The sequence below is a fragment of the Notolepis coatsorum genome, assembly GCF_963971535.1.
Source record: "Notolepis coatsorum genome assembly, chromosome: 2".
In the NCBI taxonomy this organism is placed as follows: Eukaryota; Metazoa; Chordata; class Actinopteri; order Aulopiformes; family Paralepididae; genus Notolepis; species Notolepis coatsorum.
Window position 1 is genome coordinate 87,366,907 of NC_140166.1, and position 17,510 is coordinate 87,384,416.

The 17,510-nt window shown below is 44.2% G+C and overlaps 1 protein-coding gene across 1 annotated transcript in view; it reads left to right on the forward strand.

The window, feature by feature from the left end:
- il16 (interleukin 16) overlaps positions 1-17,510 on the forward strand; it is a 222,082-nt gene that overhangs the window by 174,920 nt on the left and 29,652 nt on the right. The window contains exons 15-18 of the mRNA XM_084308249.1: positions 2,308-2,395; positions 5,473-5,744; positions 6,389-6,523; positions 15,596-15,745. Of these exons, the coding sequence (XP_084164375.1) occupies positions 2,308-2,395; positions 5,473-5,744; positions 6,389-6,523; positions 15,596-15,745 (645 nt within the window). The remainder of the gene's footprint in view (positions 1-2,307; positions 2,396-5,472; positions 5,745-6,388; positions 6,524-15,595; positions 15,746-17,510) is intronic.

Below are 17,510 nucleotides of genomic sequence, written 5' to 3' on the forward strand. Positions count from 1 at the left end.
AAACACCAGCAACATAGCAGGCTCAGGACGGGCAAAGTAGTCTACAGCCTGTTCCTCCCTGTCTCTCTCCTCCACAACCTGGCATGACTAGACATAAGGAGAGAGAGATGATTACAATTAACTGGTACATTCAGGTCCAGAACAGTTGGATATGTATGTATAATACCATATATATCCTAATAGTACCACCATACCTGGCTGAAAATAAACTTTGCTGCCTATTGTGAATGTGTTTTTTCCCTGTAGCTAGGCTAATACATAAGTAGGCATACATTTTTGCAGTTGCAGTTGAGCTACAGGTGTTGTATATTATACAGCATTTTTCAAGGGAACCCTTGTCCTAATGATTTTAATAATATTATGATGATGCGATATGGACCTAGGTCACTCACAGCAACGTGGGCTTAGCCAACACGATGCTGACAAAATAATGTTAGCTAGTTAACGTTAGAATAGTCAGCCGGAGTTGCGACTGCATTAGGGAACTATGCTAGCTACAAAAACAATGTCAATAGCTTATGCTGCGCTATTTGACATTGAATGAATAAATGAATGACTTTTATTTATATACAGTAGCACCCTTCACAGCACGAATGCACAGGGTGCTTTACACTACAGCTTAGTATGTAAAAACAAAAACAAAAATCAGAAATTAAATTAATGACAACAACAACAGACAGCAGTTAAAAACAGTGAAACCAGATAAAATAGTAGAATAAAATAATTTGAAGTGAATTCTATAGTGTACCGGGAGCCAGTACAGGGATGCCAGAATGGGAGTGATGTGACACGATTCTTTTGACCTTGTGAGTAGCCTGGCTGCAGCATTTTGGACCATTTGTAGTTTGTCTGTGGATGATTTGGTGAGACAGGTGAAAAGTCAAGTCAAGTCAAGTCAAGTCAGTTTTATTTGTATAGCACATTTCCAGGCAGCGGCAGCTGACACCAAAGTGCTTCACAAGCAGGTTGAGAAAAACAAATTAGTGTGAGGCAAGGTATAAGATTAAAAGAAAGAAATAAAAAAAACATGGCAAAGCAATGAAAGCAACAAAACAAACAATATGGTGCAAGATATAAGATTAAAAACATAATAAAGCAATGAAAGTAATAAAAACTGGTAGGACACAGTAAAACAAAGAGGATAGAAGGGTCAGGGGTCTAGTGGTAGTTAAGTAGGGGGGAAGGCCAAGGAGAACAGGTAGGTTTTCAAGAGTGATTTAAAAGCCTGTACGGTCTGGGCAGTCCGTACGCTGAGGGGGAGGCTGTTCCACAGTCTAGGCGCTGCGGTGGAGAAAAGTGAGTTGCAGTAGTCAAGCCTAGAGGAAATAAAAGCATGCACGGACAGTTCTAATTCAGAGTGAGATATGATGGTGCGTAGTTTTGCAATATTTCTGAGCAGGTGCGTGTGAGTGTTTTGACATGTTTGTCTAGGTTCATGGCCTGGTCGAAGACAACACCCAGGTTTCTCAGGTGGGGACGTATGTTGTCTTTAAGGGACCCCAAGTGAGTGGCCACTCTAGCTGCAGTCTTTTCAGCTGCTACAATCAGCACCTCCGTTTTTGCAGCATTTAACTGGAGGAAGTTACTCTCCATCCAACTCTCAATGCTGACTGACAATGACTGACTGAGAGACCACCAGCAGTAGTCTCACTTTATGATAGCGTTACGAGTATGTTATCATATTATTATCGACATTAATTGAATTAATCATCATCACCGTCATCATGGCATGGCACACACTCTACCTCCCTGCGAGTCCCTATTAATCATGAAGGTACTACTCAATTTAATTCAATTCAAAGGGGCTTTATTAACATGGGAATCATACGTTTACATTGCCAAAGCCAAACAAAACAAAGCAAAACAATACTACTCCCTGCTTACCGCTACACTCTCCTCCCCCTGCTCACTCTGTCCCTCAGCCCTGTCATGCTCACACGCCTGCTCTGAGCGGCATCTGATCTGACACGAGAAACAGAGAGGTCTGTCTGAGGGAGCGGGTGGGGCTTAGTAAGATATGTGATTGGGCCAGCCCAGTGTCAGTATAGAAAATTAACCAATGGGCCACTGTCCCTGCTTTATGGGCCGGTCGTTTATTTAATTAAATTATATCGGCCCAAAGGTGTGTCGGCCCACCGGGAAAATGCCTGGTATATCAGATTACCAGTCCAGCCATGGAGAAACAGCTCTGTTTTCCAATTCTGCCTCAAGACCTCATCTCTTCTCCAACCCCCATCCATCCTTGTGACATTGAGTTCTAGACAATCTCTATACTAAAGGTTTTATTATTATGATTATTATTTGCAGGTCTCTGAGCAGCAGCTGAATGATGCCATCTCCCAGGCTGTAGAGAACAGCAAGATGAAGAAGGTCAAGAGTCAATGGAGTATTGATGGTAACTAGAGCGGAACAATTAATAACAATTCATAGAATTTATACCCAAATCACAATATGTACCTGGTACAATATCCAAATCACAGGAGGCGCAATATTTGTTGAATAATTGAATGGTCATTGTATTTATACACCGCTTTTCTATAGACACTCAAAGCGCTTCACAATGTAGGGTGGAAATTGCCTCCTTCACCATCACTGTGTCACACTCAACATTGGGCTACGCAGGCTCAATGGCTGCCATACACTGGCACCAGGCACACATCACACTACACAATGGCTGAACGGTTCAGAAAACATGGATTGATATCAGCCAATTAAGGGGGAGGGATGATTAGGTGGCCTTGATGTCAGAGACCTGATTGGGAATTTGGCCAGGAACATCAGGGAACCCCCTACTCTTTACAATAGGGTTCTTTAATGACTGAATTCAGTCAAGACCATGATTTAACGTCTCATCTAAAGGATGGCACTTGCAAATGATAGGTATACCTATCACGATGACAGGGTCGTTACTACCAAGTCCAGAGGACAGAGTGCTCCCAGCTGGACAACAACACTACTTTCTGGCAATGGGCTCGAAGCAGGTGATCTTCCGATCAGGAGTCCGGAGCCCTACCCATGTAGCCACGCTGCCGGACCTTATTGGGGGCAGTGGTGGCTCAGGAGGTATAGCGGTCATCTGGTAATCTGAAGCTCCCGACAGTGTCGAGGTGTCCTTGAACAAGACACTGAACCCAGACAATAAGGTTGGCACCTTGCATGGTTGCCTCTGTCGTTAGTGTATTTGTGTGTGAGTGAATGGCTGAATGTTTTAAAGTTGGATAAAAGCACTCTAATATTGTGAATCATATTGCAATTGCAATATCAAAATAATTAATATTTTCTCCAAATTGTTCAGACCTAATGGTAACACAATTTATTTACCTAGGGTAGATTTTCTGAACAATGATGCTCTTTTTCAGCAACTCTCTGCTTCACACTCACACAGTTCCACACATTCAGCCCAGTACAACCACAGTCTGACACTGTTGACCACTAGGAGCTGCCCAGTACAACCACAGTCTGACACTGTTGACCACTAGGAGCTGCCCAGTACAGCCACAGTCTGACACTGTTGACCACTAGGAGCTGCCCAGTACAACCACAGTCTGACACTGTTGACCACTAGGAGCTGCCCAGTACAACCACAGTCTGACACTGTTGACCACTAGGAGCTGCCCAGTACAACCACAGTCTGAGACTGTTGACCACTAGGAGCTGCCCAGTACAACCACAGTCTGACACTGTTGACCACTAGTAGCTGCCCAGTACAACCACAGTCTGACACTGTTGACCACTAGGAGCTGCCCAGTACAACCACAGTCTGACACTGTTGACCACTAGGAGCTGCTCAGTACAACCACAGTCTGACACTGTTGACCACTAGGAGCTGCCCAGTACAGCCACAGTCTGACACTGTTGACCACTAGGAGCTGCCCAGTACAGCCACAGTCTGACACTGTTGACCACTAGGAGCTGCCCAGTACAACCACAGTCTGACACTGTTGACCACTAGGAGCTGCCCAGTAGAACCACAGTCTGACACTGTTGACCACTAGGAGCTGCCCAGTACAACCACAGTCTGACACTGTTGACCACTAGGAGCTGCCCAGTACAACCACAGTCTGACACTGTTGACCACTAGGAGCTGCCCAGTACAACCACAGTCTGACACTGTTGACCACTAGGAGCTGCCCAGTACAACCACAGTCTGACACTGTTGACCACTAGGAGCTGCCCAGTACAGCCACAGTCTGACACTGTTGACCACTAGGAGCTGCCCAGTACAACCACAGTCTGACACTGTTGACCACTAGGAGCTGCCCAGTACAACCACAGTCTGACACTGTTGACCACTAGGAGCTGCTCAGTACAACCACAGTCTGACACTGTTGACCACTAGGAGCTGCTCAGTACAACCACAGTCTGACACTGTTGACCACTAGGAGCTGCCCAGTACAACCACAGTCTGACACTGTTGACCTCTAGGAGAAGCCCAGTACAACCACAGTCTGACACTGTTGACCACTAGGAGCTGCCCAGTACAACCACAGTCTGACACTGTTGACAACTAGGAGCTGCTCAGTACAACCACAGTCTGACACTGTTGACCACTAGGAGCTGCTCAGTACAACCACAGTCTGACACTGTTGACCACTAGGAGCTGCCCAGTACAACCACAGTCTGACACTGTTGACCTCTAGGAGAAGCCCAGTACAACCACAGTCTGACACTGTTGACCACTAGGATCTGCCCAGTACAACCACAGTCTGACACTGTTGACCACTAGGATCTGCCCAGTACAACCACTGTCTGACACTGTTGACCGGGGGTGACAGTGGCTCAGGAAGTAGAGCAGTCGTCTGGAAATCCGGAGGTTCCCGGTTCGATTCCCGCTCCTCCCGGGCAGCATGTCGATGTGTCCTTGAGCAAGACACTTAACCCCTAATTGCTCCCGATGAGCATGCATGGTTGCCTCCGCTGTCGGTGTGTGAATGTGTGAGTGAATGGGTAAAAATTGTAAAGTGTGAGTAACAAAATTGTAAAGCGTTTTGGATAAAAGCGCTATATAAAAAAGCAGCCATTTACCTTTACCATTTACCATTTGACTACTGAGCAGCTCCACTAGAGCAGTTGGGGGTTATGTGCCTTGCTCAAGAGTGTCACTTCCTCCACTCAGAGTTTTTACTGCCGGAATTCGTTTTTTAACCAATTTGTTTTCAATCTAGTTTTTAATTTTTTTATTTATAGCATTTTCAGCTTTTTCTGGCCACGCAGGACCGATAGAGGAGAGAGGGAGAACGGGAGGAGAGGTAGGGAAGACATGCGGCAAATGGTCGCCGGGACTGGGAAACGAACCCGGGACGACCGCTTCGCGACTCAGCACGCTATGTGGTGTGCTACTGGAGCGCCCCTTCAATCTAGCTTTAACATAGCACCCTCTAGAGCCAGCGAAAATCACAGTCCTGCCGACAGCCCCAGGTAGCTCATTCATGACACATATGTTCTCTCTTGTTCTCTCTCTCTCTCCCTCAGGTGTGCGTAGGCTAGAATCCTGCTCCCACAGCAGACAGAAGTGCGAGCGATGTCTAGAGAGGAGCTTCAGCCAGCTGACGGCCCGTCGAGCCCAGAAGACCATGACCCGCTCCTGCAGTGACAGCACGTACAGCCACCAGCACCAGCAGCTCCACCGCTGCCCAGCCGGACCGCCAGCCCCCAGCCTGGCCACCGCCACCACCGCCATCCACAACCTCCAGAACTCACACCACCTCCCTCCAGCCCGGGTCCACAGCCTGGACACGCCCACGGTAACCACAGGCGAGGCTCACAGAGAGATGGTTGGAGATACAGTCACATACACATCACTGCCTTTTCAATCTGGGTGCCGTGACTAACACCCAAAAAGACCTTGATCCAAAGAGAGATCATTTGATTTTCAAGATGATTTTCTCTTTGCCGACACGTGTCAACAAAGTCACTTGACTGAAACATTGTAAAATACAGATAGATGCAGAGTAAATCTGTGATGATTGAGTCTCCTATTGGGTGAGGGTCAACACTGGGCCTTGAGTGGAAATAAAAATACACAGTGTGTGTGTGTGTGTGTGTGTGTGTGTGTGTGTGTGTGTGTGTGTGTGTGTGTGTGTGTGTGTGTGTGTGTGTGTGTGTGTGTGTGTGTGTGTGTGTGTGTGTGTGTGTGTGTGTGTGTGTGTGTGTGTGTGTGTGTGTGTGTGTGTGTGTGTGTGTGTGTGTGTGTGCGCGTGTGTGCGCGCGTGCGTGTGTGTAGAGATAACAGTACTTAGCTGTCCTTTTGAACATTATGTATGTAAACTGTAAATTCAAATAAGCATTTAAAAATGTGTATAGTGCATCTCAGTGTGCTGATGTGTGCCATATTATGCATAATGGTGTTTCTGATGCTAAATTAATGTGTGTCTGTATCTCCTGTCAGTCTCTGTCTGAGTCCTGGTCAGACAACAGGCTGTCAGCTCCAGTCTACCCAGGAGAAGACTACAACATCCCCTACAGCTCTCCTGCAGACCACCTCTCCAGCCAGCAGGCCCTGGACCTAGGCGTGAGGGGGAAGGTAGTTAAAAAGAAAACACACAAAACCAGACCCACCTCTCCACCCAGCAGGCCCTGGATCGAGAAGGAACATCCCAACGTTATGAGAAATGCGCTTACCGTATTCTCCACAGTCACACAAGAAGATAGATACCAATTTCCTTTCTGTGCGTTCCGTTCAGTAGAAAGCTATCCAGCTACAAGCTAGCCTAGCTTAGCACACATGAATGGAAGCTGATAGCCTAGCTTAAAATCCTGGAGGGGTGTTTTTGGCCAACAGCTAGGCAAGGTAAAATCACACCAACAAAGACTAAACCCTCAAAACAAGGTAATTTAAAACACACAACACAGACTAAACCCTCAAAACAATGTAGTTAAAATCACAAAACACTGTTGTTTTTGGCCAACAGCTAGGCAAGGTAGTTAAAACCACACAACCCAGACTAAAGCCTCAAAACAACATAGTTAAAACCACACAACCCAGACTAAACCCTCAAAACAACATAGTTAAAACCACAAAACCAGTAAATGCAACCCTTCAAATGTCAATCCCTCTGTTTTCTTTAGTAATAGACTACATTTATGTAACGGATGTTCTGTCCGTGTTCTCCTTTCCTGCGTTGTGTTCTTTGTGTGAGAGGCTTAGGGATGAGTCGGCACACGTGAACACTGTTCAATCATTTATTTGATGGTCTTCAATGGAGGCCACCTGTATGAAATGGGTGGTCGAAATACCACAAAAGGAATAGCGTCAACATGTGTTCACTCGTCAAGTCTCCCACGTTGAATGCTTGTTGCAACTCAATTACATTACACAATAAATCGACATCTTAAGGCACACATACCTGTATGAAATGGGTGGTCGAAATACCACAAAAGGAATAGCGTCAACATGTGTTCACTCGTCAAGTCTGTTGACAAAGAACAACCAATTGACTATATTGCACGGTGAAATACACCGTCTAAAACCTCCAATTGTGCATATAACCTAACCACACCATTCATTACAACACTATTGAGTCATTATCATTTGTTAACATTGAATTCTTATACAAAATATATATACAACAGAGTAATACATAAAAGTGCTGCGCGCTACAATAGTCAAACGTACCTCCCACGTTGAATGCTTGTTGCAACTGAACCCCCAAACCGGAAAAGGTTGCTTCTATCATCGCGCTAATAATTGACCCGGAAGGCGAAACTCTCGAATGTGAACTTTCTCAAGTTACGTTCAAATAAAAGTGCCTTTGGTATAAAGAAATAATAAATAATAATAACCACTTGGAGACATTTGTAAAAGGATTTGGTGACATTTCAATCCTTAATAAAATAATAAACAATGTCCAATTGACCTGGTTACATTCACCCCTCCTGAAATTTCACCAACATCCTGTGTCAGCAGAGCAAGGGGGACATACAAAGAGAAAAAAAATATATAGGTAGTCTATCACTGACCCAAACTGGCACAAGATACAAGGACCCAGTCCCCTAGTCGACTCAAAAGTCACCCCCAAAAGAGGTTCAGAGAATAAAAAAGATTGATCAAGTCTCAGAATTCCCTTAGACCAGCACGACGCCTGATACGCCACACCATTCTTGGCACTTATTAAAGAAATGATAGACACCTAAGAAAAAAAATTATCTGACCGGGTATCTAGTGCTCCAGGCTCTAGCTCCATCCCTCACACTCGTTCCTGAGCTATCACTCCTGCAACAGGAGGTATCTAGCATCTGAGTGTATAGAGAAAAAAACAGAAATCCCCACTAACACCCACTGGCTCCAAATAAAAATACATACTGGGTCTCTAGTGCTCCAGGCTCCAGCTCCATCCCTCACACTCGTACCTGAGCTATCACTCCTGCAACAGGAGGTATCTAGCATCTGAGTATCGAGAGGAAACAGAATCCCACACTAAGGTAGAAAAAAAACTGGAATACTCAATACTGTAGTAGAAAAAAACTTGGATGAATGAAACAATTATATTGCAATAATGGATTGACCAAACAGATCAATAACATTCACATTATGTACAATGACGATAACTAAATTTCCTACACATTCAATCGTAACATTATTTACATGACTTTTTTCTTTCTTTTTCCACTATTCCAATTGTCCATGTCCATGTCAGCCCAATCAGTGAACTGCACACTAAACCGTTCATCAGCCCACTGGCTTACCTGGGCGCGGTCCATGGAACCACCTGACATTTTTCTCCTTTCTTCAAAAAAAATTAAAAATAAAAGTGTATCACCGGCCACTAGATGGCAGCGTCTCACCACTGATGAATTGATGAGGCTGTGTTGGTTGACTGGAGGCAGCTCCCCGGTGAACGATTTGATAACGTTCTCCTTTCTTTGATCTTTATCCGGGTCCCGGCATCAATGTAACGGATGTTCTGTCCGTGTTCTCCTTTCCTGCGTTGTGTTCTTTGTGTGAGAGGCTTAGGGATGAGTCGGCACACGTGAACACTGTTCAATCATTTATTTGATGGTCTTCAATGGAGGCCACCTGTATGAAATGGGTGGTCGAAATACCACAAAAGGAATAGCGTCAACATGTGTTCACTCGTCAAGTCTCCCACGTTGAATGCTTGTTGCAACTCAATTACATTACACAATAAATCGACATCTTAAGGCACACATACCTGTATGAAATGGGTGGTCGAAATACCACAAAAGGAATAGCGTCAACATGTGTTCACTCGTCAAGTCTGTTGACAAAGAACAACCAATTGACTATATTGCACGGTGAAATACACCGTCTAAAACCTCCAATTGTGCGTATAACCTAACCACACCATTCATTACAACACTATTGAGTCATTATCATTTGTTAACATTGAATTCTTATACAAAATATATATACAACAGAGTAATACATAAAAGTGCTGCGCGCTACAATAGTCAAACGTACCTCCCACGTTGAATGCTTGTTGCAACTGAACCCCCAAACCGGAAAAGGTTGCTTCTATCATCGCGCTAATAATTGACCCGGAAGGCGAAACTCTCGAATGTGAACTTTCTCAAGTTACGTTCAAATAAAAGTGCCTTTGGTATAAAGAAATAATAAATAATAATAACCACTTGGAGACATTTGTAAAAGGATTTGGTGACATTTCAATCCTTAATAAAATAATAAACAATGTCCAATTGACCTGGTTACATTTACAGTACATATACACTTTTATCCAAATCGCTTTACAACGTATGCCTCACTCATCCACCCATTCATTCGCGGCAGAGGCAACCATGCAAGGTGTCAACCTGCTCATCGGAAGCTGTTAGGGGTTACAGTGAGTGTCTTGCTCAGGGCTTGACATTAACACCTGACCACCGGCCAAATGCTGGTAGAATTCGGCTGTGGCCGGTAACTCTGTCATTCTACCGGCCACAGTGGCCGGTGACTTTTTTTCTATGAAAAAAAAACATTGTAGTCTACAAAAGGCATCTGCAATAATTAAGTCAATCCAAGTGATACTACATAATACTACAACTCATGATACAGATCATTAGGCCTGTTGCAATAAGCAATAAATCAATTTATCGCGCAATAATGAAAATGAATGCAATGATTTTGACGGGCGCAATTAATTGCTATTTGCGTGTTTGTTTTAATGAGGCGGGAACCAGTACCTCTCTGTGTGGGGAGGCGGGCCGCTGACGTTACTACAGAGTACAGCACGGGAGCTCCTGTGAGCACCATGCGTATGTTGGGCAGTAGCAACGCTACATAGCTTAACTACATTTCTCAGTAGCGTGATGGTAGCGTCGCTCCTTTTGAACCAAGTAGCGTTCTTTGTAGTGTAGCTATTTTTAGACCCAAGTAGTGATGTAGCGTGAACAAACGCTATACGCTACTGCCCGGAGAAACTGGACTGCTAAATAAAGATTAAAGATCTAGCGTTGATGCTATGACGCTTCCTCCTCATCGTTGATTGCCTGTAGTAGCTGCATCTAACGTTAGTAGCTAACGTTAAAACTAACCTAAAGTTAGTTGTTCACCAACAATCTCAACATTTGTTTTATCATTAGCTCAAAAACACAGAACCGGACGACACAAGTTGTCCGCTCATAGGTTCTGCTAGGATAATAACAACAATACTTCCGGTCGGTGGGTTTAAAAATAAAAGAGCAAAGTCTAAAACACCGGAAAAGACGTTTATTTTGTACAGCGTTTTCCTCCACGAGTACTCAAGTACATCATGTGATCAATCGATCTGTTTTTTTTTGCCCATCCCTAGTTTATCCTGTGCTGAAAAGTCTCCATTCCAATAGAGATAGTATATATTTGTGTTTATTTGATTATTGTTGAGCTATATTTTAATCGAGAGTAACTGGTAGTGTAGCTTACTACATTTTCCAAGTAGCTTGCCCATCACATAATCCGCGAGCTACAGTAAACAAACGCGAGCCACAATTAGGGTGACCATGTGTCCCGCTTTTGGTTGTATACTGCACAGCCATTTTACCTAATGTCCCACGTCCCTCTTTTCGAAGCAAAAAATAAAAACATGGGTCTAAAAGCCCCTTCCTACAGTAAACAACCCGCCTCTTGTCCACACACATTGCTCTGCTCGTTTTATCATTGCTCTCACGGAGATAAAACTGGGAACGAGGTTACTCTGCTTCTGACGCTACCTCATATCTGATTGGTTAGGTAGTAATTTAGGATATTTAAAATGTCTTCCAATGTTAAATAAAGGTTTATTGCACTTTGAAACGGTTTCCTTGCATTATTATGCTATTATCATTATATTAGTAAAAAAAAAAAAAGTTGATTGAAAACTTTTGGGAAATACATTTCTCAAAAAAATTATTTCTCTCAAAACCGCAATAATATCACTTATCGCAATAATTTCTGGGACAATTAATCGCCCAGCAAAATGTGTTATCGTGACAGGCCTACCGATCATATGCATTTTGATTTTAATCCTATTCATCATCACGCTATAAAATAGGAACGTATTGATGAAAAAATTATTTAGTGTGGTGATTTTTGGCTGGTGAAAATGCTGAGTGGCTAGTGACTTTGGAAAACCACTAGCCACAGTGGCTAGTGAGCCAAAAAGTTAATGTCAAGCCCTCTTGCTCAAGGACACTTCGACACAGAATCGAACCCTGAATCTTCTGATTACCAGGGCCCAGGAGTTCAAAAGTGATCTGATCAGATTTTGACTATCGGATTGGATTAAATCTTGCAAATGGGTAGTTCAAAACCAAAAAACAGGATTGGAATCCGATCAGATCAGGTAATCGAATCTGGATCAAATCTTCAAAATGCGTAGTTCAAAACTTTAACATAGGATTGGGTTCATTTTTATCCAAAAAATCAGGATTACCTTGATCCCAGTAGAAGGGTGGATTTAGAGTGGATTACCAGAACAAAATATAGTATACAATTAATTTCAAATACATTTCAATATAAAAAGCTGGTAGAGTTTGTAAATTAAAATAATACATTGTTTGTAGGCTCAGTGGTTGCAAAATTTGTATTAACTTTTTTCTGTCACATTTACAGTGGCCTCTAGTCTACCTCTCAGAACAGTGCATTCTGTTATGGTTTGTAACCGACCCCAATTGCACAACACAAGACAGGTATGAGAGTAAGCCAAAACAGGGCATTTATTTTTTACAAAACAAAAAGCGGCACAGTCCCTTTAACACTTTGAGCGCCACGCCTGGTTTTCCGTTTTACCGCTTGAATGCCACCATCGGCGCCAATGTTAACGTTAATATCGCCTAATCTATGTTTTAAATTATGGCTATGTGTCTAATCTGCCCATCGCATTATCAAAGACTATTTTCCAGTCAGTGCTGTGAAGGCAGATTTATTTTTTATCGCGTCGTTTCCGTTTCAGAGCAGTTAGAAAAGCCCCCGTTTTGATATAAAAAACAGCTCATTCTGGAGCATTCTATGAAAATCGTCTTTTAGTGGAATATTCCACAACGTTGATATTCGTCTGCCTTTTTATGAATAGTTTTCAAATAAACGCTAGATGATCAATATTATACGTGCACGCAAGCACATTACGGCCGCGCACTGATAATCGCTCCGTTGATTTCCTCACAGACTTTTACAGTGAAACCGAAAGAAGACATTTCACAAAACAGCTTATAACTTCATCAAACTTACTCCGATTATCCTACCACTGATAACATAGAGTCCTTACCTGACATCAGATGGTATCCAACTGGTATATTCCAATTCCTGATCACCATTCGAAAAAATCGATACGTGTATGGATCCAACGCGACACTGTAGATCTCCATGATCCGCGGGGATCTGAGGCTCCAGAATGAACTGTGGTAACCCCGGCTGGATCAGTGAACTGGAAAATGTGGAGTACCGGATTTTTTTCCCCATTCATTTTCATTGAGTCCATTCCAAAATCACTTATGTCATCTGGGAGACGACAGGGGGCGCTTTTTTCCACAGTGATCACCGGCGCAGCTCGGCTATACTCGGGTAGGCTCGGGTGATGCAATAATTTTTCAAATCGCAAAAAAATTATAATAATAATAATTCCGAGAAATCTCGTGAGTGGCACGCAACCACCTATAAAAAAATCAGAGAAATCTCGTGAGTGGCACGGAAAGTGTTAAGGGAGAACACAAAAACACTAGAGTCAAAGAAATCTGGAAAATGCGGCACTGTGCCTTTAAGAGGCGAACAGGCTAAGGGACTAAGGCTAAGGGCCAGGGCTAAGGACCAGGGCTAAGTGTCAGGGCCAGGACCAGGGGCACTGGAGAGGGGGACAGGGACAGAGGCCCGGAGAGGCGGGCTGGAGACAGGGACAGAGAACATGGTTAAGGCCTTGGACAGTGCGAGGGCCAGAGCTGCTTACAGGGATGAGGACAGGGTTCCGACGGCGGAGGCCTGGCATGGGAACAGGGGCCCGACGGCGGAGGCCTGGCACGGGGACAGGGGCCCGACGGCGGAGGCCTGGCACGGGGACAGGGGCCCGACGGCGGAGGCCTGGCACGGGGACAGGGGCCCGACGGCGGAGGCCTGGCATGGGGACAGGGGCCCGACGGCGGAGGCCTGGCATGGGGACAGGGGCCCGACAGCGGGGGCCGGGCACGGAGATCCTCCTCCTCCTCCTCGGATGCTGCAGACGGGCAGCGCAGAACACAGAGGGTCCCAGGGGACTGGGGCGAGAACACGCCATCCTCCCGTGGAAATAGGGAGCGATGACGAGTCTGGGTCCGAGGGGAACGGGATGAGCACACGCCATCCTCCCGTGGAATACTAGGGAGCGACGACGAGCCTCACCCCAGGAACGAGGAACACAAAGAGACGCCTTCCTCCCGTGGAATCGGGAGCGATGGCGAGCCGCCTTGACGTCTGGAGTGGGAACACTGGAAAACCTCCCGTAGAGAATTAGAGAGCGAAGACGGCGTCCCACTCCAGGCAAACGGCGACAGGTGGTGAATGGCTGGGCCGTCGTCTCACGCCGGAGACGCGGCAGGTGATGGTGACGTACAGAATGGTAACGTACAGCACTCCATGAACACAGACACAGATACAGATACAGAACGACCCGACCAGGACTGGAAGGGAGCCTGCCACCTAAGTACTCTCCCGAGCAGATTGCAAACTCCCAACAGGTGCGTGAGGGTAGAGGAACAGAATGTCCAAGGGTGGGGGCTGGTGAAGAGTAGGAGGCAGGCAAAAGTTCTCACAAGGGTGGGGGCTGGTGAAGAGTAGGAGGCAGGGAAAATTCTCGCAAGGGTGGGGGCTGGTGAGGTGAGGAAAGGGAAAAAAAGGTCCAGGGAACAGGCGAATCCTCACACATTCAACCAAATAATAAATGTATCATCACAAAATTATCTCAACAAATATTATATCAATCATAAATAAAATTTTCAATCATCAAACAATTATCTACAAATAATAGGTCATCATATATCAACTTCAAAAGTAGTTGTTGACAATGGCATCTCTCATAGTACGACCACTGAGTCTCTCATTTAGAGAAACATCCGCAGGTGGGCCTGGATCATCAACAGGGGCCAGGGGCTCTGGAGGATCATCAGTGTCATCACAAAGAGGGACACTGGATCATCAACAGGGGCCAGGGGCTCTGGAGGATCATCAGTGTCATCACAAAGAGGGACACTGGATCATCAACAGGGGCCAGGGGCTCTGGAGGATCATCAGTATCGTCACAAAGAGGGACACTGTGGCGGACTTCAGATTCAGCTCCTCAAAGCATGCATTGAAGATGCTGCTCTACAGCTGCCTTTCAATGAATGAATGAAGAGGATCTGTGAAATTGTTGTTGTTGTTGCCCTATTAGATTTATTGTTTTTGATTAAAATTTGGCTTTTTATTATAATTTAAATCAAGTGCTGTTATATACTTGGCAAAATATGATTTATTATATTCTTCTTAATAAATGGCTCTAAATTGTTATACAATAGGTGGCGATATGTAGGCTTAAAGGTGCAATGTGCAACTTTTCTTGAGTATCAATTTAGGTTATATAGTCCTATATTCTTGAAGAGTATGACTTCTAGATGGATAATGTGCTCTTTTAATTGTTCATACATTTGTAGGGCCATACAAATTGACACTCAAAAAGTTACATATTGCAACCTTTAAAGCCCCCCAAATATTATATATAATTTGAAGGTTAGAAAATCTTAATCTTTCTCAGTAATGTTCCAGTGCTTTAAAGCACTGATAATCAGGATCTGGTAATCTTGAAAAGTCTGAATCTGTATCAGAGTGATCCTATCCTGAATCGCTTTGAAATGCCGGGACAAAATCTGGCTGAGTTGTCTAATCATGGATCCAAAAATATGGGATTTCAAAATCTGATCCGATCTAATTGTGATAAAAAGTTTTGAACTCTTGGGCCCTGACGACTGCTCTACCTCCTGAGCCACTGTTGGATATAAAGTGACATAACATCAAGACTTAATGACATAACATCTCCATACCTGCATGTGCGTGTGTGTGTGCGTGTGTGTGTGCGTGTGCGTGTGCGTGCGTGTGCGTGTGTGTGTGTGTGTGTGTGTGTGTGTGTGTGTGTGTGTGTGTGTGTGTGTGTGTGTGTGTGTGTGTGTGTGTGTGTGTGTGTAGTCCAGGTTGAGGGTGTCTGGTCCTCCTAGGAGGTACTGTCGGCCCCAGGACGTGACCAGTGAGGAGGGCTATGCTGGGGACTCCAGCAGCTCCAGCCACGGGTCTCCTATCACTGAGGACCGACTGGGGCCGTCACACAACGGATGCCAGGTAAAAAAAAACATCTTCAGGCACAATCTTAAAGGGAAAGTCCACCCTACAATAGAATTCACATCTGTTATTTCTATAATGTCGGAAAGCTCAGTTTCAAATTGTGAATATGAACAAGTGTCTCCTTAAGCTGAACACCAAGTGTTACAAGAGATACATCCTGGAGCTGCTCCATAGATGGTGAATAATGGAACTCTTATGACATGTTCACTAGTACCCATAGTGATTTAACTAGGACACTATGACATTAACCATAGTGATTTAACTAGGACACTATGACATTAACCATAGTGATTTAACTAGGACACTATGACATTACCCATAGTGATTTAACTAGGACACTGACATTAACCATAGTGATTTAACTAGGACACTGACATTAACCATAGTGATTTAATTAGGACACTATGGCAGTAACCATAGTGATTTAACTAGGACACTATGGCAGTAACCATAGTGATTTAACTAGGACACTATGACATTAACCATAGTGATTTAACTAGGACACTATGGCAGTAACCATAGTGATTTAACTAGGACACTATGGCAGTAACCATAGTGATTTAACTAGGACACTATGGCAGTAACTAGGGATGTCCCGATCCGATCACGTGATTTTCAGAAGATCGGGATCAGGGGGAAAAAAGCTAAAAAAAATTGATATTATTATAATTTTTTTTTTAACTTTTTTTTATTTATTCAACAAACATGACCATGTTCACGTCTTAAACTCATACTGAGGCCTTAGTTTTGGTTTTAAATTGCATATCATCATTCATTTATTTATTGTCACACAGAGCAGAAGAATTTTGCCAAAACAAACGCATTTCCTTTGATTTAATTATACATCAAATGATTTATGTCAAGGATGAGGGACATCCACTAGTTGCAGAACTTGCAGTCACCTGATTTTTACAGACGATGGCGCCATTGCTCTCATGAAGCAGCAGGTTGGAGGCAGAGTTTTTAGATTACTCCGGTTGCAATACCTCGCTTGAATGAAGTTAACTTTTCACCTGGATAACGTCAACATTCAGGGTGACGGTGGTGTAGTGGTTAACACTGTCGCCTCACAGCAAGAAGGTCCAGGGTTCGAATCCCGCTTGGGGACCAGGTTTCCATGATGCCAGTTACCCAGGTGGGGTATCTCCCAGGCCTTTCTGTGTGGAGTTTGCATGTTCTCCCCGTGCTCGCAAGGGTTTCCCCCCCCGATAAGATAAACCCAATGGAAAAACATGCACAACAACAAGATCGCTAACGCTGTGGCGTCCTTGACGAAGACGGACAGGAGCACTTGGATTGGTCCCCTGGCGCGGCTCACGTGGCGCCTGTCTGCTCCCGGCTGCCCTTGGGGGGGAAGGACGACGGGATGGGTTAATCGCAGATACGCATTGTATGCATGGTTCGCATGTGTGCCAAATGGTGACCTCGGAGCAGGTCCTAAATTATTATTATTATTATTATTAATGTGAGAAATTGGGAGAAAAAAAAAAGATTATATATAATTTAATTATTTTTTTTGTATCGGATCGGGAAAGATTGGTATTGGTAGATACTCAAAATCACATGATCGGGATCGGATCGGGAGCAAAAAAAATTGATCGGGACATCCCTAGCAGTAACCATAGTGATTTAACTAGGACACTATGGCAGTAACCATAGTGATTTAACTAGGACACTATGGCAGTAACCATAGTGATTTAACTAGGACACTATGACATTAACCATAGTGATTTAACTAGGACACTATGGCAGTAACCATAGT